Source organism: Thamnophis sirtalis, unplaced genomic scaffold (genome assembly GCF_051295495.1).
Source record: "Thamnophis sirtalis isolate CommonGarterSnake01/CBP01778 unplaced genomic scaffold, rThaSir2_p1.2 scaffold_1, whole genome shotgun sequence".
Taxonomy (NCBI): domain Eukaryota; kingdom Metazoa; phylum Chordata; class Lepidosauria; order Squamata; family Natricidae; genus Thamnophis; species Thamnophis sirtalis.
Window position 1 is genome coordinate 5,024,092 of NW_028261381.1, and position 20,705 is coordinate 5,044,796.

Here is a 20,705-nt window from a genome sequence, read left to right on the forward strand (position 1 = left end):
TAATTCCAGCTTCATTAAATCCAAGGCATCAGAGGTTTCAGCAAAGCCCCTTCCGGAAGTGCTTCAGGAGCAGGAAAGCTTAGCATTTGGATGGAAAGGATTAAGGGAAATTAGGAACTCATCAATGATTATAGGTTTCTTTAGAGGCATGGAGCAACTCGTAACATTTGTCAGTGATAACCGCTTAGTCTTCAGGTCTCTATGGAACAATGGGTTTAACCTCCTGTACATCTGTTGACTTCTCAACAAGGATATGGAGAAGCCTGATGCCAGAAATCATTGCAAAGGGACCCAGAACTATTAAAAGAAAAACTTTCCAGATTTTCACTTTGCTTTTAGGTAAACAGGTTCTAAAGTAAGTACCCTTTGTCAGAGCGTGACCCGACAAAAGCGCGGACGTCATAAGCGCGCCGACAAAACCGCAGCGCTAAAACCACGATGTCAAAACCGCGTCGACAACAGTGCGCCGATAGAAGCGCGATTTAATTTAAGGTAAGATTTAGGGTTAGGTTTAGGTTTAGGGTTAGGTTTAGGGTTAGGTTTAGGGTTAGGTTTAGGGTTAGGTTTAGGGTTAGCGTGCTTCTGTCGGCGCACTGTTGTCGGCGCGCTTCCGGGCTCATTCGTCGCTCATTCGTCGCACGGTTTTGTCACCACGGTTTAGTCAGGCGCACTTTTGTCGTTCGCGCATTTGTGGTGGAACCTTGTCAAAGCACTATACAACTTTTCTGCTGGGCTTTAAAATCATCAGGTTCTTCATGTTTTCTTTTTCTCTAATATTGTCTTTTGGAAGGAATGAGTAAGATTTTTTAAAACCCATCCACTCACAATAAGGTCTTTCTGAACCAGAAGATCAGACTAGAAATAAATAAAATATCTTTTCTTTATTAAGCTCTGATCATCTGCGAAACTTGACCCTCTGATTTTCGGTGACTTTTTCAGGCTGATGGTCCCACCAGTTTGTTGCTGTTCTAATATTATAATTTTTTGCACAAATTCCAGTGGATCATTGGTGCTACTGAATTGTGCCGCAATTTATAATCAGTCTGCGCGATTTTTTTTACAGCAGCTGCGTATGTGATCAACAGTTTCATCAGCTTCTTTGCAAAGTCTGCATTTGGCATCATCAGATGATTTTTCGATTTTGGCCTTAATGGCATTTGTGCGGATAGCTTGTTCTTGCGCAGCCAGGATTAGTGACTCTGTTTCTTTCTTTAATGTACCTGCTGTTAACCATAACCAAGTTTTTTCACTGTCCATTTTATCTTTTATTTTTTTCCAGAAATTGGCCATGCGATGCTTTGTTCTGCCAAATCTCCATTCTTGATTTTATCACATCTTTTCTGTATTCTTGTTTCGTCTGTTGGACCTTCAATAGATTTTTGTTCTTTACTTCGATTAATAGATGTTCTTGACTTTCTTTTAAATAATCAGCCAGTGCATGTTTTTCTTCTTCAACTGTTTGCTTCACTTGTAATAATCCTCTGCCACCTGATTTTCGGGGCAGGTATAGTCTATCAGTATCACCAGGTGGAAACATTTGTTTCATATGACACAATTTTCCACCCGTAGACACCATATATGCTTTTCAAAACTTAAGGGGCATTTTGCCTTGTTTTTACCTAACACACAGAGACACATTTCCTAAACTATGAAATCTGTTGGTATACTATATTTCTCGCAATAGATGACAGAAAAGGTTGCATCATGTTCCTTGGATAATTCATGGATATGCTGATTTTGAGTTCACTGAGAATATTTATATGACATTTCCACAACTTTAGCAAGATGAGGATTAACTAGGTCATCATGAGCAGAAATACATATTCACTCCAACCAAGGTGTTAGCAATCTGGTCTTTACTAGTATTTAAAACTACAGTTCTGTAGCACTAGATCATACATCATACAATGTTATACAAATTAAAACAAAAACAGTTATTACAGGGTGTAGATGTGATTAAATCAAATAACATCTGCGGACAGTTGCTACTTATTATTTGATACAGATTTGAAAATTGTAGTAGGCAATTACATAGTCATATCATGCATAACCATCTTTCCCTACCAGAACATTTCTGTGTTGCGTTCATCATATTCTTAGTTTTCTGTATATGTCAGATGAAATATAAATTACAATTGTTAAGGCTGAGAAACAATAATGTAGAGGAATCTATGTGTCCTAGACATATTAAACTTATCCCTTGCCTATGAAATGCCCATTAGGTTGAGAGCATTATCCTCTACATTGAACTGGTTTTCTGCGTACCTACACATATATGTGTAGGTACGCAGAAAACCAGTTCAATGTAGGGGATAATGCTCTCAACCTAACGGGCATTTCATAGGCAAGGGATAAGTTTAATATGTCTAGGACACATGGATTCCTCTACGTCATTGTTTCTCAGCCTTAACAATTGTAAGATGGGTAGACTTCAACTCTCAGCTGTGCTGAAGTTGATGTACACTCACCTTAAAGTTGCTAAGGTTGAGAAACACTGCTCTAGGCAACAGAGATAAGGAAATACTTTTAGAAAGAGAGAGCAAATAATCACGGAAACAAAGAATAGTGGAGTAGGTGAGTAGATTATAACAGAACCATGAAGCAAGGTGGTGAGTTAGCAATAGCAATAGCAGTTAGACTTATATACCGCTTCATAGGGCTTTCAGCCCTCTCTAAGCGGTTTACAGAGTCAGCATATCGCCCCCACAGTCTGGGTCCTCATTTCACCCACCTCGGAAGGATGGAAGGCTGAGTCAACCTTGAGCCAGTGAGATTAGAACTGCTGAACTGCAGATAACAGTCAGCTGAAGTGACCTCTTCAGTACTGCACCCTAACCACTGTGCCACCTCGGCTCTTTTTAGCCTTGGAGTTGAGCTCAAGCTTATGAACCTAGCAAATCAAACGAACAACTTGAGCCCAAAGCTGGCTGAGGAACTCTGGGAGTTGAAGTCCACAAGTCTTAAAGTTGCCAAAGTTGGAGACCACTGCTCTATAGCACCATTCCAAGGGGAGGAGTTGAAGCAGTTTATGTTTCACCGACAGTCTCTACTTACCAAGAAAAATAGGTAGGCATGGAATGTTGCAAGTACACCAGATAACTGAAGAAGAAAAAAGGACACTGGAAGAATAGCTGAAGGACAGTGAAGAAGATGCATTGGAGCAGGTACTGAGTACTGGAGAGACCAAACTGGCCTATAAGAAAAACCAAATGAGGAATAGAAAAAAGAGAAGGCAAGGAAATATTATATGGCCAGTACATTAAATAAAATAGCATGCAAAACAGATAACAATAAATCTGCCAGTAGCTAACAGCAGGAAAGTTGATGGAAGAGACAGAAGGGCTAACTTTGGATGCACAAGATTAAGCATTAAGAACAATGCGTATAAAACCAGAATTGAGAAGACAGCAAGAGATAGCAAATGACATCTCTGCAAGGAAACTTAGGTGGCACAGTGGTTAAATGCAGCACTGCAGGCTACTTCAGCTGACTGCAGTTCAGCAGTTCGGCTGTTCAAATCTCTCCGGCTCAGGGTTGACTCAGCCTTCCATCCTTCCGAGGTGGGTAAAATGAGGACCCGGATTGTTGTTGGGGGCAATATGCTGACTCTGTAAACCGCTTAGAGGGGGCTGAAAGCCCTATGAAGCGGTATATAAGTCTAACTGCTATTGCTACTGCTAAACTGAAGAAACAGTGGACCCACATGGTTAGCTGCTGTAAGAAGTTCACACAGACTTACTACAAACGAAAGCATTAAAAAAATAGCAATAATGGTATATCAGAATATCTGCAACAAATGCCATCTGCCTGCAAGCAAGAAACAAACTAGACAAAATGATAGAAAATGAAGACCTGTCCAAAATTACAACAGTCACCCCCCAAAAGACAAAGCAGCTGACACATAACCCCCCAGACTTAGTAATATGACCCTTGGGACTGGCGTCCCCTTGGGTATATCCAGCCGAAACAGCTTCCATGGATCGCCGTAGGCGTCAAATTTCCATGGAAGTCGCCTATACCCACGATGGGTGAAGAGGCGTCAAGTACAAGTACAAGTACAAGACTTAGTAATTGTTGATGAGAAAGACAAAGAAATCTGGACAGTGGATGGTGAAAACAGGAGAGAAAAAATGGGAGACACAGAATAGCAATTGGCATTGACAAAAATGGAAGAGAAAAAAAGTGGAGAAAATCACAAAATACAAAAATCTGGAAATAAGAAACCGAACAACTGTGGAATAAGAAAACAAAGAAAGTACCAACAGGAATAGACGCCTTGGGTGCAATCCCGAAACATCTGGAGCATCAATTGAATACCATTGTCATTGACAAAAAAACACAGTCAATTGCAACAGGCAGCTTTATGTGGAACAGCTTACATCCTGCGATGATTCCTTCAATATCATCAAACAAGAACATTTGCTTATCTCGGGTCCTTGGGAGGGACTTGATAGGTGGATAAAAATACCAAATCCGGTCTAAAAATCTAACTGACACTGCAACAAAGCTTGTGTTTTGTGTTAAATTCCATGATTGTATTTGTATACTGTGGCTTTTCAATGTTAGTGCGAAAATAGAACAAACCGAATATACTGGAAGGTAATAGATACTGAAGGAAAGAGTCGAGTGAAAGAAGAAGGAGGGTGGAGAGGGTGAGAGAGAGGAGGAGGAGAAGGGAGGGAGGGAGGGAATGGAGAGGGAGTGATAGGGTTAGGGTTAGAAAGAAGGGGAGGGGAAGTAGGCGTAGAGGGGTGTGTGAGAAGGAAGAATGAAAGTTGGAGGGGGTTGAAAGAGGGTGTATGGCGGGCCAAGGTGGTATACTGGGTTTGTATTGTAGAGGGCATTTTCTATATAAGTGAGGGCCGTGTTTATTATTCAATGTTATATGCCCTGATTAAGCACAGTGAATATGTGATTGTATAGAATGAAAACATAATAAAAAATATATTAAAAAAAAAAGCTTAATAATAATTTACTATAGTACCCACGCTATTATTTTGCTGCTGATAGTTGAAATTGCCAGCCAGCCAGCCATTATTTCATTATCACAAATTGCTGCTGTTGATAGCAAAATCATGTATCATTGCCAGCCAATATTACTTATTACAACTCAAGAGCGTGAAAAGCACCTCTGGTGTGACTGCTTCAACATGCTCCGTATAGACTGTTGTAGTCAGCCGTGACCCGAGAAATGCGCGCACGACAAAAGCGCGCCGACAAAAGCCCGGCAAGAAAAGAGCGATGTCGAAATTGTGCCCACAACAGCGCACCGACAAAATCGCGTCCACAAAAGCACGATTAGGGTTAAGGTAAGGGTTAGGGTTAGGGTTAGGTTCAGGGTTAGGTTTAGGGTTAGAATTAGGGTTAGGGTTACTACATTGTTTTCACATTGTTTGTTGAAGGCGCGCTTTTGTCGGCGCGCTGTTGTGGGCGCATTTGTTGGTGTAGTCAGCAACTATAGAAAACAATACAGGAATTGTTCTTGCTACCTGATGTCTATGGAATAAAGGTGGAAAAGAGAAGGAGAATTTTCTCAGTGAGTTACTGCAGTTTATGGGCACAGAGGATACTACTGGAGTATCTTCAACTATATAATTTTTTGGGAAAAAAGAGGGAAGAAAAAAAAAGCTGTATTGAGGAAGCGCACAAAAAAAGCTACCCTTCCTACCAAATCAAGAAGAAAGTTGGGAAATTATCAAGAAGTTAGATTTCCTAGTCTAGTTAACAATATGGCAGATTTAGCTGCCAAATAAATTTAGTGACAAACAATAATGATTGCAGAATACGCATTTAAAATATTGAATCATATTTTAACCAGCAATTATAAATTAGAACAAACTGGAAACTCAAATACCCAAATAAAATACGCAGGGGGTTTGGTTTGGCCAGTGAGCTATTTATGCTATTGTTAGAAGTGATTACCCAAACTATGAATTTTAATGATTGTTTTAAATATGCTTTACTATTATTTTTTGTTTATACATTGTTAGTTTTTCTAATTTGTTCTCATTGTTTGTAAGACATCCAGAGTCTTATAAATGATATGGACATAATGGACATTATGTATGATGGACATGCATAATCCAACCAGTCAATATATTTCTAGGTGCAAATTCTGGAGACTACCAAAGGCTGGTCAGTTTTCTAGATGGAGAGGACAGGGATGAGAGCAAGTGACTTTCAGAACAAGCTATCATGGTGGCTAAAAAAAGATAACGAAAGTTTGGAGTAGTAGAAAGGACAATGAAGTGCCTGAGGAGAGAGATTCAATGTCAAGTATGAAAGAACAAACAGATGAAGAACATTTTTTTAAAAAGTTGGGGGGGGGGAACCACAGGATGATTTATAGCTAAGTTATTCAACAGTAATTTGTTCATTTTCCTTGTTTGCTTCAGCTTGTATGCTGCTCCTAATCATAACGAGTGAGCAGATAACAGCAAACCCATGCAGAGTCGAAATAAACAAAGCAATTAAAAACAACTTCACACTATATAATCATGGAAGAGATCTAATACTTTCATCTCTAATGAAAGGGAGATAGAAAGATTACTCTGAATTCTATTACAAATGGGATTATAGGATGATGGAAACATTTGTAAAGGCAAAAGTTATTCATTAGTCAATTCTACTAAAAAGTAGGATATGTCTAATACTGACAATAGATAATACAATGGGGAGAAGAGGCAGTTTAAGCATCAACTGTCCTATCATCAACTAATATGGAAAAAGATGTGTGAACTAAAGATTGAAAATATCTTTGTATACCAAGATAGGTAAATCAACAAAGTACTAGATTTTCTCACAAATCTTTAAGTTCTTACAAATAAGAATATGGCCGTACATGGAGGAAGGAATGTCAAATGAATAAACAGATTTTAGAAAAGGCAAAGGAAAATGAAGTTAGATAGCTAATGTAAGATGGATAAGGAAGAGATCATGACAATTTAAGGAGTTGAATACAGCAAAGCTTTTGATTCTGAGATTATGGCAGAAAATGAAATCTGTTAAAACTGTTAAGTATGCCAGAACATCTGACTGTTCTGAAAAACCTTTTACAGTGATCAAGAAGTATTATATAAAATGAATTTGACAAAACAGAGTAGTTCAGAATAAGAAAAGGCGTAAGATAGCGATGCATATTGTCTCTCTATCTGTAAGGATTTTAGGAGTCAACAGCTGAAATCAAAACATGAGCTATCTGTGTTTGCAGGAAACACAACTTTACTAGTTTAAAGTAAGGAAGACTCAGAAAAGCTAATTAGGATAATAAAAATGAAAAGTGAAAAATGTGAGTTAATGTTAAATATTACAAAGACAAAGCTAAAATCAGCCAACATGTAGAGAGAGTCACAGCAAAAAGTAAATAGTTTTCTTGTGTTAGGCTTAATGGGCAGTGTGCCAGAGATATAAAGAAATTAATATCAGAGAGTAAGGAAATGACAAAGTTAGACAAGGTGATAAGTGATAAGGCTACTTCTGAGATAGCGAAGATCAGAACAATAAAAACAATGTCCATCCTACTTCCAAACTTCCTTTATTCAATCCTTGGTAAGATATTAAAAGCTATGAAAACGAGATACTGAGGAAAAAGGGCAAGGAAGAAGACAGATAATTTGAAATTATGGATTTAGAAATGGCTACTGAAAATATAACGGAAGGCAAGGAGGATCAATTTAAACAAACCTACACTTGGCAAGATTGAGGGAAATAAAAGACGATGGATAAAGCAGATAAAAATAAATAAAAGGGATTACTAAATCTCTTTAGAAAAGCTACGGAGAAAAATAGATGGTGACGTTGATGAAGCTGCCTGGAGAAAAAAACTAATAAAGTTATCTAAATATAAGCAAGAACTATAAGGTCAGATTGAGATGGTGGATATTTGTCCAAACATTTTTTATTTATTTATTAATCACATCTACATTGCATTAAAAGAAGTGATTTTGGGCCGTGCACAAGAATGAATGAAACAATAATTTAAAAATAAATCGTAATAAAAATGAGTGCTTTTATATTGTTGTTTTATTTATTGTTAAAAATAAAAAAGTCAAATGAACATTAAAAACACTATAGAAAGGAATAAAATACTTTATTAAGAGTTAGGATTGATTTGATGGCCCCCAACTGAGTTATTAATTAATGTGAATAATGAAGTTGCTAAATGAATGGCAAGCATAAAGGGCATCCTTTTAAAGAGATATTTAGGCAAATAAATTTAAAAAAAATAAATATATTTATATTTAGAAAATGACAAGGAGGGAATTTAAACTACTGTAGTACATTATATGTAGGTTCCTTTTGGAATATATTTCAGAAAGTTCAATAGTTGAAAAAATGGGCTGTTGTTCTCAGCCAGCATTGGATAGTGAGGGTTGGATTTTCTTTTTTTTTAATTTTCCCAGTCTTTTCAAGAACTATTTAACTATTTTAGAAATGTAAATGCACCGTTGAGGCAATTAGGAAAAATATAAGATTATAAAATTTTAACTCCTTCACATTGGAATATTTTCATCATTTCTTTTTAGAGAAGATACTGGAGAGCTGAAAAAAAAAAGAATTAAAAATGGGGGGAGGGACATAATTATTACTAAGAAGGAGAAGCTGACCTCTAGGAAAATTCTAGGATTTGGGAATGTTTCATGCTGAAAAAAAGAAATACTAAATATATAAATAGAGCAGAAGCTTATAACATTTGCAGCTATGGAATGACATGTTTTTTTTCCCCTTCTATAATACATAGACTCATCCAACAAGACTGAGTCAAAATAGTTTCAAGTTAAACTCAACACAACACAACAAACAAAATCTTCATGTAACACAAGTTCTGCCACATACCTCCCAGCGTCCGATAAGATCTCACAGGATGGGCCTTCTCCGGGTGCCGTCGACTAGACAATGTCGTCTGGCGGCTCCCCGGGGGAGGGCCTTCTCTGTAGCTGCCCCGGCCCTATGGAACGATCTACCCCCAGAGATCCGGACCTTCCCCACTCTCTCGGCCTTCCGAAAGTCTACTAAGTCTACTAAGTCTACTAAGACCTGGCTGTTCTGGCAGGCCTGGGGCTGTTGACCTCATGAATGAGGGTCCAACCCAGTGGTGGGTTTCAAAAATTGTTGGAACCTACTCTGTGGGTGTGGCCTCCTTTGTGGGAGTGGCTTGCCACCCATGTGACTGAATGGGAGTGGCTTGCCGCCTATGTGACCTGAATGAAATTATGAATTAGTACTTAGGTCGGTCCAAGTAGCTATTCAGAAACTCTGGCATTGAAGCATGCAAGTCTTAAAGCTGTCAAGTTACAAGATCTTTGCCAGTGGTGGGTTTCAAAAAATTTTGGAAGCTCTTCTGTAGGTGTGGCCTGCTTTCCGGGTCCACTGGTGGAACCTCTTCTAACCGGTTCGGTAGATTTGACGAACCGGTTCTACCGAACTGGTGCGAACTGGTAGGAACCCACCTCTGGTCCAACCCCACTAAGATTGAGTGCATGATGTGTCTTTTTAATTTGTTCTTTCTCTATTTTAAATCTTTTGGAATTGTTTTATGTAAGCCGCCCGGAGTCCTTCGGGATTGGGCGGCATATAAATTTATTAAATCTTGAATCTCTTGAAGTTGGGTCATGATATTTGTAGCCAACAAGTAATGGCAATGCAACTCTTAGCTTTAAAACAGGGGTCAGAAAAATTTACAAAGATAAGGCTATATTCTGCTCTCGGTATATTGGTATTGGACTTCTATGCTGCCCAGCTCACAAAGGCAATAATATCACAGCAATATGCCACTGAAACCAGTTACTGGGATACACAGAAGCAGCTGTTATGTTTATGAGTCACTTGTGAGCCTTTTTTGGTTTAAACTGTTTTATTTCATTTTCATTTTCCTTTTTATACAATCACTTATATACTGTGCAATTAAAAAAGCAATAAACACAACTTGTCTTCTATTCCACCATGGAAAACCAACATAACACTTCGATCCTCCATACACCCTTTCTTCTCCCCCTCCAACTTTCCTTTCTCCCCTCCAACATTCCCCTCTTCTACTTCCCCTCCCCCTCAAACATTCCTTTCTCCCCTTCCCTCCATCTCACCCTCCTTACATTCCCCTCTCACTCCCTCTTAACTCCTCCCTCTTCTTTCCCTCTACTCCTCACTTCGGTGTATTTCTGCTATTCATTAATCTATTCAATATGTATTTTACACTAAAATTAAAAGAAAAGAGAAAAGAAAGGGGAAAAGAAAAGGAAAAGAAAAAAAAGAAAAAAAGTGTGAGCCTTGTAGTAGAGGCAGTGTATAATACAGGTGATAATCACTGTGAAAGGAACATAGCAAATAGTATATTATGAGTTTTTTTCAACTTGAGAACCTCAAAAATTCAATTATTAATGTTGCATTGATTCCAGGATAGTTTCATAAGCAGATATCTACACAGCTTTATGACTTTACAAAAGGAGGAGAGACTTTTTGGAAAAAAAACACAAAACTAGCCTGATGTGATCTCCAAACCAGCAGAGATCAATGTATTAATCTACTAGAATGCACAACTTCCCAACATATATTAGTCCTTTGTTGCAGCTCTTCATTTGAAGTCTCAATCTACATGTGTTTTAGAAAATTAAAACAGAAAATGGGAAAGGTTTCTTCCTTTTAGTCCATTTTGTTAATTAATACGTCAAAGATCGTAAAGAACTCATCAGCTTTTCTCCACCACTGCATCATTTTGAAAAGCTGTGTCAGCAGAGACTTTAGCAGACAGTCAATATATATTAAGACTGCTTCCATGCATTAAATAATAAGAAAGAAACATATGAAAAATGAAAATAAAGCAAACAGCTAGAGGCTAATGGAATCCCATTTGTGAGTTTGCATAAATGGGAGGAAAAGGGCAGCATTTTTCCAATACAAACAATAGCTTGTACATAAATCCTTCCAAACTATGCTATTATAACCACCACAACAGCTGTATATTTATGGCAAGTTAAATTAAGATAGGCATTTTTGTTGCCAAATCTGATTCGAAACCCGGCTTATTGAAACACACACAGCAGAAAAGCTGTGAGAAGCAAAGAGTTTGAGTGTTTCTGAGATTACACAGGAACCCTGGTGTAGCTGCGTCCCATGGGATGTTTTGTCTGAAAGTGTAAAAGACTGGGAATGGATGCTGATGGGAAATATAAATACCTTTGTCCACCCTGTCATTTATTTTTATTGTGTTTTTACAACCACTTGGTGGTCGAGATTAAGCTGTTCCCCTGACATTCTATCAGGCTACAATAGTGGAGCAGATTTATAAAATTTATATGCCGTGCATCTCACTCTGCAAAGCTATAGATCCTCTGGACCAGATCGGCTGACACACCAGCTCCATTTCCCCTCTTAATTGACATCTAGTAGCTGGGAGTTCCTCAGACTTTTTGTACAGAGAGAAATGGGAAATAGGGTCATTCTGGCAAACCCACTCCAGTTGTCTCCCCGTTTCTCAGCTGCTCTCGAGTTAATTAGGCAGTGGGTAACTTTATAACTTTAAAAAAAATAACTTTCGGCTTTACTAAGGATCTATTTCTGGTTGTATGCAACCTTTAAAAGATGTGGAAGTTATTTATTTTTTTTAGCTTTAAGTCAAATCTTGGCCAAGCCAAGAAACCAGCAACACCAGTTTCGACCACCATTCCTTTTCTTTTAGCAATAGCTAGTTCAGAATTCAGAATCTTTGTGGCGTTTTTGTTTTTTCCTTGAGTGTTGTGTTAAAAACAGTGCTAAATTAGAACTTGGGAAAAAGAAGAGCTAGCCTTTTGCTTATAACCTAGGATGATGACATGGCAAAACTGAGACAGCAGTGGAGTAGTGTAAAGTAAGAGGGAGGAGATAGGAACAACACCATTTTCCATTTCTGTCTGCTTGTTTCTTTATCCATCTTGCCTATACATCCATCTGGGGCTGCCCCTGAAAAGTGTTCGGAGACTACAATTAGTCCAGAATGCAGCTGCGCGAGCGATACTGGGTGTACCAAGATACAACCACATTACACCTATCCTCCGCGAGCTGCACTGGCTCCCTATTGGTCTCCAAGCGCGATTCAAGGTGCTGGTCATTACCTTTAAAGCCCTACATGGCCTAGGACCTGGATATCTGCGAGACCGTCTTTTGCTGCATACCTCCCAACGGCCGATAAGATCGCACAGGATGGGCCTTCTCCGGGTGCCATCAGCCAGACAATGTCGGCTGGCGGCTCCCTGGGGGAGGGCCTTCTCTGTAGCCGCTCCAACCCTATGGAATGAACTACCCCCAGAGATCCGAAACCTACCCACTCTCATGGCCTTCCGAAAGGCTATCAAAACCTGGCTATTCCAGCAGGCCTGGGGCTGTTGACCTCTTGATCGAGGTCCAGCCCCGATTAGACTGGGTGCATGATGTGGTTTTTTTAATCTTTTTTCCTCCGTTCTTTTAACTTTTCATTTTTAAAATTTTATTTTGTGTAAGCCGCCCGGAGTCCTTTGGGATTGGGCGGCCTATAAATTTATTAATTCAAATCAAATCAAATCAAATATCATATGCCTATAAAGACCACAGCTGGACTCTGGTTGAGGTTTGCCTGTAATGGTGTAAAATAAACCCAGGGCCTCAGCCATACACCAGGTATGGAAATTGGAAATGAGATCTTGTTTGGTTTGAAAACAATTCCTTGCCAATGATTATGACTGCAGTGGGCCTCATTCCAACATGGATTGACAGGAAGGGCTCCCATTTATTTTTTGGCAAACAAAATGCAGTTGCTATGTTTGCAAACCGCCTCCTGAGTAGCAGGGCACAATTTCCAGCTGATGAGTCACTTTTTGGAAAGGTTTTCAGCCTGAGATTTAGTAGTGGTTTCAGAGAGGAGGATGAAAGGCAAGACCAGGTGAGACTCTTCAGTTTCAAAATAGAAAAAAATAACCTTTTGTACGCCGAAGGGAAGAACTACAGGGTAGGAGAAATTAAAAAAAGATTACATTCTTCTACCGTAGAAATGAAAATTGCTGTATGCCAAAAGGATTGACTAAAAGTATCTCACTAAAAATGTCAGTGATGCAGTGAAGTTACTTTGTTTAAATAAAGCTTTATTATACACAATATATTATCACCGTGATTATTAAAGCAGACAATGTAGCCTTCATTTTTTAATTTCGCAAAACATAGAACAAAGTTTGTTCAAAATGGCTGCTTTCCTTTAAAAGAAGGCTATGGTTTTCTAAGCTAAATAGAAAAGGCATTAAAATATTTATCTATGAGATTTTCACTGTGGTTTTAATAATCTAAAGCTTTTTACTCCAAGAGAAATTAAATAGTTTTCTAAACTTGCGCTAGAATACACTGAATTTAGTTTCTACTTATATGTGATTTCCTCCCGCCCCCCTCAACCCGGAGATATAAGATATTCTGTTTACGGGAATGTTTCTCCATAAAAGGATTACTGTGATAGGGATGAAAATTAGAATTCAACAACCTAGGCCATGTTATCAGTTAGAATTCAATAGATAATTTTCACATTTGTAATACCGTGTTTCCCCCAAAATAAGTCCTAGCTTGGTTTTTACACATGCACCCAATATAAGGAGAAGAGCCGAGGTGGCACAGTGATTAGGGTGCAGTACTACAGGCCACTTCAGCTGACTGCTATCTGCAGTTCGGTGGTTCAAATCTCACCGGCTCAAGGTTGACTCAGCCTTCCATCCTTCTGAAGTGGGTGAAATGAGGACCCAGACTGTGGGGGCGATATGCTGACTCTGTAAACCGCTTAGAGAGGGCTGAAAGCCCTATGAAGCGGTATATAAGTCTAACTGCTATTGCTAACCGCTATAAGCCATCTCCCCCAAAATAAGCCCTAGTTAATATCCCGCCCACTCCAAGGCCCCTGGTTGCATATGGTGGGGTAAGGCGCACAGGTACAAGCTAGGTGGGGATGAGGTGTGGAACTGCTTACCTTCAGACACTTTCAGCTAGGCCTTGCACATCTTGATACTTGCTCACCTTGTTGGCATATTTATTCTGCAGCCACTAGGCGCCACTTGCACACATTACTCCCAGCCTCTGTTTCACCATCAGAGGCGTTCAGGAAAGGCTTCTCCAGCTGATAAAAGAGCTCCAGTTTGTCGTGCACAGCGCCCCCTGGCCTCAGTTTTGCCACCAGAGGCACCATCAAAGCTCATTTCTTTGTGCAGAGGCTTTTCCTGAACACCTCTGACAGCGAAATGAGGCCAGGAGGCGCTATGCGTTCAATCCAGACCCAGTTTTTTGGCTGCAGAGGCCTTTCCTGAAGGCCTCTGACAGCAAAACAGAGGCTGGAGGCACTGCGCATGAACGGTGGCAATCAGCTGCAAAAGAAGAGGGCCATCAGCAGCCACACGGGCTCCTGCTGGGCAGGGCTGTCAAAGCCATCATGGCGATGTGAGACAGTGGAAGACATACCTTGAAAATTACACCTGTTGTCTCTTTTGAAGGGAAAAAATATATAAGACCGGGTCTTATTTTCGGAGAAACACAGGATTTTGGGATAAATGAAGTAAGCAACTTTCATTCTACTGTTCTCTGAGAGAGAACGATTTGGAGTTCTAGAGAAGGAAATCTAAACAGTTTTCGGTTCACCGACAAAAGGGCGACCGACAAAACCACGCCCGACTAAATCGCGGTGACAAAACGTGAGTTCTAAACTGCGCCGATGAATGAGCACTGAATCACACCGACAACAGTACGGCGACAGTAGCGTGCTGTGAACCTAAACCTAACCCTAACACTAACCCTAACCCTAAACATAATGCTAATCCTAACCCTAAACCTAACCCTAAATGTAACACTAACCCTAAATCTAACCCTAAACCTATGCTACAAGAGCTAAGGCAGAACAGGACCTTGTTATATAAGGCTTTCAAATGCTTTCCCCTAGACCAAAGCAGTATTTATTGTGATTCAGAATTCCATTTTAAAATATGGTTGAATTGAAGCTTTGGGTGACAAAATTCTAATCGTATTCTTTCAGTCTAGAACTTGAAACAACACATAACCATCACAATTTTTTTAAAAAAAAATATTTAAAAGAATCTTTTATTTTTAAAAAATCTATTTTTTCAGGTCAGATGGAAATCCATTGCGTGATAGCTGCTGCAAAGTAAGGATACCCAATGTTTTATTTAGGAACTGATCTATGCTTGGAACTGAGTTTCTGAAGCAAAGAATTGGGCTTTAATCTGTCAAGATAAAGATGAGTTTGGAAATCCAGGAAAAACTAGTCTACAAAGCTGGAATGAACTATACCAATCAGCTGACTCATATTGACCAATGAAAACATTAACACAATACACTAAAAATAACACACACACAAAAACAACAACGAGCTCCTAATGAAACTCCCTACCATTATCACCATGATTTTTTTTCCTCCCATGCCTCCTTTAAATGACTTTTTAAAGTTTTAACTGTTTACTTGGTACACATAATTGTTTGTAACTAAAAAGCCATACTAGTGTTGCTTTTGCAAATTATTCAATTTTCAGTCAATATCCTAGAAACAGAACAAAAAGCTTAGTTTTCCATTACAGATTGGAGATTCATTCCGAATAGGATTTAACTGACTCTCTATTTTATATATTTTATATAATAGTTTAATTGCAAAATATGGTAAAACTAAGAGGGGGGGAATTCTTACCTAGTTTCTGAGCAGTCAATAAGGCAACTTTACTTTCATCTGCCACTAGAGAAAGGGGAGGAAAAGAAAGTGCATAAAAATCAAGATTTAGCCCTAAATGAAAAAAAAAAAAAAACCATACACCATCAGTAACACCCTAGACTATATTCCAAAGCAGATGCACTTGTTTTTGCAAAGGTTTTATTTATTTTTTTATTTATTTTTGGCATCTAATTCATCCATACATATAAAATAGCAACAAATTTAAAACTCTAATTAAATTAAAGTTTAAAAATAGGCATGGATTTTTCAAGTACTTTTTGAGCAAAGATGATATTTCAATCATACTGTTTATTTTTCCAGCCAATTTCATGTTGGATTTCTGTACAGAAGTAACGCCAATACACAAAAATGGAAGCATGATAAAATTGTGTACTTGTGATATAATACTGTGGTTCCTGTTGTGGCCCAGCAGGAGCCGTTGGAGCTGCCACCAGACTTTGACAGCAAGGGGCCCTATGAGTCGGCTCTGGAGGATGTGGGGGACCCTGGACAGGGTTCCGACTCTGAACAGGGTGCAGAGAGGCTGGTTGGCCACCAGGAGCCACCTGAGCCTTGGACCAGTGGGGAAGAGACAAGGGAGAGTGAGCCGGACGCCAGCAGTGAGTTGTTCCTGGATGCCCTGCACCGAAGAGCTAATAGGCGTCAGGAACAGTTGTGCAAGCACAGGAGATAATTGCACTCAGATGGTGGTAATTAGGCTCCTCTCCAGACTATAAAAAGACTGCTTGTGCACATGCCTCTCTTGCAGAAGTCAACACATTGACTAAAAGTTGGAGAACTTTTGTAACTAGCTTGGTAGGCTGGATTGTTGCCAAGGCTCGTCTGAGTTGCTGCCAAGGTCCTTATCTGTTTGTTACGCTTGGCTTTCAGCCACCGAGGTTTTGGTTTCTTGCTATTAAAGTACATTCCAGTTAAGCTTGTCTCAGCATTCGTTACTGGATGGAGGAGGGGGTCAGAACAGGTTCCCAACCTTTCCAGTTTTGTGGATCTGAGCGGGGGGGGGGGGAGAGGGGATGGTTCCATGTGAGTTCCAGTGCCCACCACTCACACAAATAGAGCTTTGCATGTGGGTGTAAGCGTGAGTGCCTGCCAATCATACAAGTAGAGTTGCCCATGTCTGTACAGTCGCCAACTGCTCATACAGTGTAGTTCTAAATCAGTGGTAGTCAATCTGGTCCCTACCGCCCACTAGTGGGCATTTCAGCTTTCATGGTGGGCGGTAGGGGTTTGCTGTAACTGTGCTTTATAAATTTTATAAAGTAAAGTTACTTCCCTACTTTATAAATCACCGTTACTGTGGAACCAGTGGGCAGTTAGAAAATTTTACTACTAACAGAGATACAAAAGTGGGTGGTAGGTATAAAAAGGTTGACTACCCCTGTTCTAAATGGTATTGGGCCCCGGGATTGAAGTATATAGTATATTTCAATCTTAAATGTCATACACACAGAAATGATTCATGTTTTTGCCAATATCCCTTTTTGCCAAATTGGGCATTAAGTTTTTCTTAATCTTATTCCTGATTTTTGTTGAAAATTCCTTGATACCTCCTGTGGATCCAGTCAAAATGGAATGCCCCTTCTCCTATATACACATATGTTTTCTATTCACATTTGGAGGAAAGCTTCCATTGGCAAGAAATTCTAGAGCAATTCCACAGGGAAAACCCACTGTCTCCAAGCAGTTTTGATGCCATTAACATGGAAGTAGTTAATATTCAAGTGAAACTATGAGCAGAGATTGGTGTAAATCTATATTTGCATGGTTAGTCAATCTCCAATAATATGCCACCAGCAAAACGCTTTGACTATGAAAAAATTTGGCAAAGAAAGATACATTCATTACTTTCAAGGTGGCTTTGCCCTGCGTTGCTCCCTCCTTTTCTCTCTCTCTTTTATAGTTTGTTCTATTTGCAGTGAAAGATTCGAAAAGTAAGTTTATATGAGCTCTAATATAATAGATCTGGACAATGGAAAATCTATCCACTCCCTTCCCAAGTATCTCAGTAAAATTCAAAATATTTTCTATCTGTATAAAGCGTACCAAAAACACTTCACAAGAGAGCAAATTAATCAACTAAGGTCATGTTTCCACAACCCCCCCAAAACTTCGATGCTTTTAAGGATCTAAATAAATTACTTTCCCTGATCTAAATGTATTTTAGTCAGGGGAAAAATCAGTTGCTAGCTTTTCAGATGGATATTACCCTTACACAGCCCTTTCTGCATAATATAGATACGGTGCCATCAATTAATTTTAAGTCAATGATTGTGCCAATAACATTACTTCAGTTGCTCTTATTTCTGCATTGCAGTGTTTCCACATCTAAGGATGTTGGATAGTACAGAGAACATGTCAAATCAAGGCTCAAATGCATCGTTTTGCAAACATTTTGGCTGTTTTGTTTTTAACGGAAACTCTTTCATGGAATGCTAATGTTATTTTATCTTTCAAAAATGGACCACAATAAAATTGACAGATAAATTTTTTACGTGCAAGAAGACCAAAAGTTCCTATTATTTCAAGCTAAGTTTGATAGATGAAATTGGTGAACTGTTTGTTTCAACTGCTCTTATGAACATCAGAGCATGATGTTACGAACATGTTAACCTATGATTCGATAGCCTGGTTAAATGAATCATCATTAGAACAAACCACTGCCTAGAAGCTGAACTTGAAAGGAATCTTGATCTTGCATGCATTCTGTGTAACTATGCAGGATGAATAGCAACTACTGTTCTGACCCTCTCCTCCGTCCAGTAACGAATGCCGAGACAAGCTTAACTGGAATTTCACAGCACTTTATTAGCAAGAAACCAAAACCTCGGTGGCTGAAAGCCAAGCATAACAAACAGATAAGAACCTTGGCAGCAACTCAGGCTTCGACAGATAACAGCTTCTCCAGCGTTAGGAATGACGTTGAATCCTGCAAAACCAGGCTCCTCCCAGTCTCCCTTTAAATACTATCTTGAGAGGAGCTTAAATTACAATCACCTGGGTCCAATTATCTTTGGTAACTGCGTAGCTGCTCTCCTTTGGCTCCTCCCCACTGCTCCAATGCATGACATCAGGATCACACTCCCTTGTCTCCTCCCCACTGGTCCAAGGCTCAGGCGCCTCCTGATGGCCAACCAGCCTCTCTGCGCCCTGCTCGGAGTTGGAACCCTGTCCAGGGTCCTCCACATCCTCCAGAGCCGACTCATAGGGCCCCTCGCTGTCAGAGTCTGGTGGCAGCTCCAACGGCTCCTGCTGGGCCACAACAAACTACTATTTACTGTATTGCATACTTCTTCCCTTCCCCTCTCTTCACAATAGCACTCAAGGAATTACTTAGTCTGTAGTCACTTGAATAGCTATTATATTCTTTTTAAAGTACAGAACAAGGTTATCTGAATGCTATATGTATGACTGAAATTTTTTTTTCTCTCTTTCTTTGTCAAATCTCCTGAATACAGTTAAATGTCTTTGGATCTAAGTACCTGCAAATCTTTTTTCCAAACCATCTAAAATAATACACCAGCTGTTGGCAGAAATCTATTCTGAAACAGGTAATAAAGAGTTGGGATAAAATTCTTTATTCCAGGGACATACAGCAAAATCAAAATGTAGACAAGTCTTCACAATGTTATAATTCATAACACTATATTTTGCCTGGACTATCTCACTTCCTCACACAGTATTGTTATTATCAGGACAATACGAACTTTCTTTTTCCTTAATAACACCTCTGCTTTTCATCTGTAAGTAACACACAGCTAATGAAAGCTAGAATATGTACACTTCCTGTACACTTCCTGTACACTTTTGTTGCTGCGTGTCTTTCTCATACATTAAATGTCATGTCATAAATGTCAATGTCATCTGGCTACTACCCGGGGGAGGGCCTTCTCTGTGGTGGCTCCGGCCGTTTGGAACGAGCAGAGATTCGGACCCTCACATCTCTCCAGGCCTTCCGAAAAGCCATTAAAACCTGGCTGTGTCGGCAGGCCTGGGGTCTATGAGTTCCCTTCCCCTCTCGAATCGTGTGGCTGTTGGTTGTTTTAAATTCCCTGTACTTTTTGTTGTGGTTCTTGTGTTTCCCTTCCCCTCCTTGGGTTTGTGAGTCCCCCCGGGAATAGGGCGGCATAAAAATAAAATGAACCTTGAACCTTGAACCTTAAATGAAGCAGATCAATCCCCTCACAATGAAATACCACAAAACATTAATAATCCACATTCTAATGGAATCCGTAATAGCCATTATCACTTCCACTCAGTTTCCAGGTCATAATGATTAGCATTCTATTATAGAAAAGTTACCAGAAAAATACTGTCCATATCAGAGAATCACAGAATGGAAGCAACCTTGGAAATACTCTGTCCAGCACAGAATAGGCTATCTCAGCATCCCTGGAGAATAGACATCCGTTGAGCCTCTGCTTAAAGACCTCCCGTGAAGGAGCTTCTACCACATTTCAGGTTACTCTGATCTATTGTTTAACAGCTCTTATCATTAGGAAACATTTCTCATATCTAAGCAAAAACTACTTCCTTTCAGCTTAAAACAGTTGTAGGCAGGAACTCTAACTGAAGAGTGAACAGAGGTTGGAGAAGGATGCTACAAAGAGCAAACGGGGGGCTCTTATTCTATATACAGTCTATATTCAAGAGTGAATATGATCCCTTGGGATCGACAAACACCACCTTGTACGGTCAAATGCAGCATCTGAGTCCAACTGGGCTGCATTTATTGTGTTTTGCCATCTTTGTTTCGGCCTTTCATGCAGACGCTTGCCATTGTGTTAAAGCGGAAGGTGATGCAGGGGTTCACCGACAAATGCGCACTCGACAAAAGCGCGCTGACGAAACCGCGGAGAGAAAACCACGAGTTCTAAAGCGTGCCGATGAATGAGCGCAGAAGCGCGCCGACAACAGTGCGCCGCCAAAAGCGCGCCTTCAACGAACAAGTAATAACCGCGAGTTCTAAACCTAACCCTAAACCTAACCCTAAACT

At 39.7% G+C, this 20,705-nt stretch overlaps 1 protein-coding gene across 1 annotated transcript in view; it reads right to left on the reverse strand.

The window, feature by feature from the left end:
• PARD3B (par-3 family cell polarity regulator beta) overlaps positions 1-20,705 on the reverse strand; it is a 587,816-nt gene that overhangs the window by 304,903 nt on the left and 262,208 nt on the right. The window contains exon 16 of the mRNA XM_087706906.1: positions 15,671-15,715. Coding sequence (XP_087563032.1) covers positions 15,671-15,715 — 45 coding nt within the window. The remainder of the gene's footprint in view (positions 1-15,670; positions 15,716-20,705) is intronic.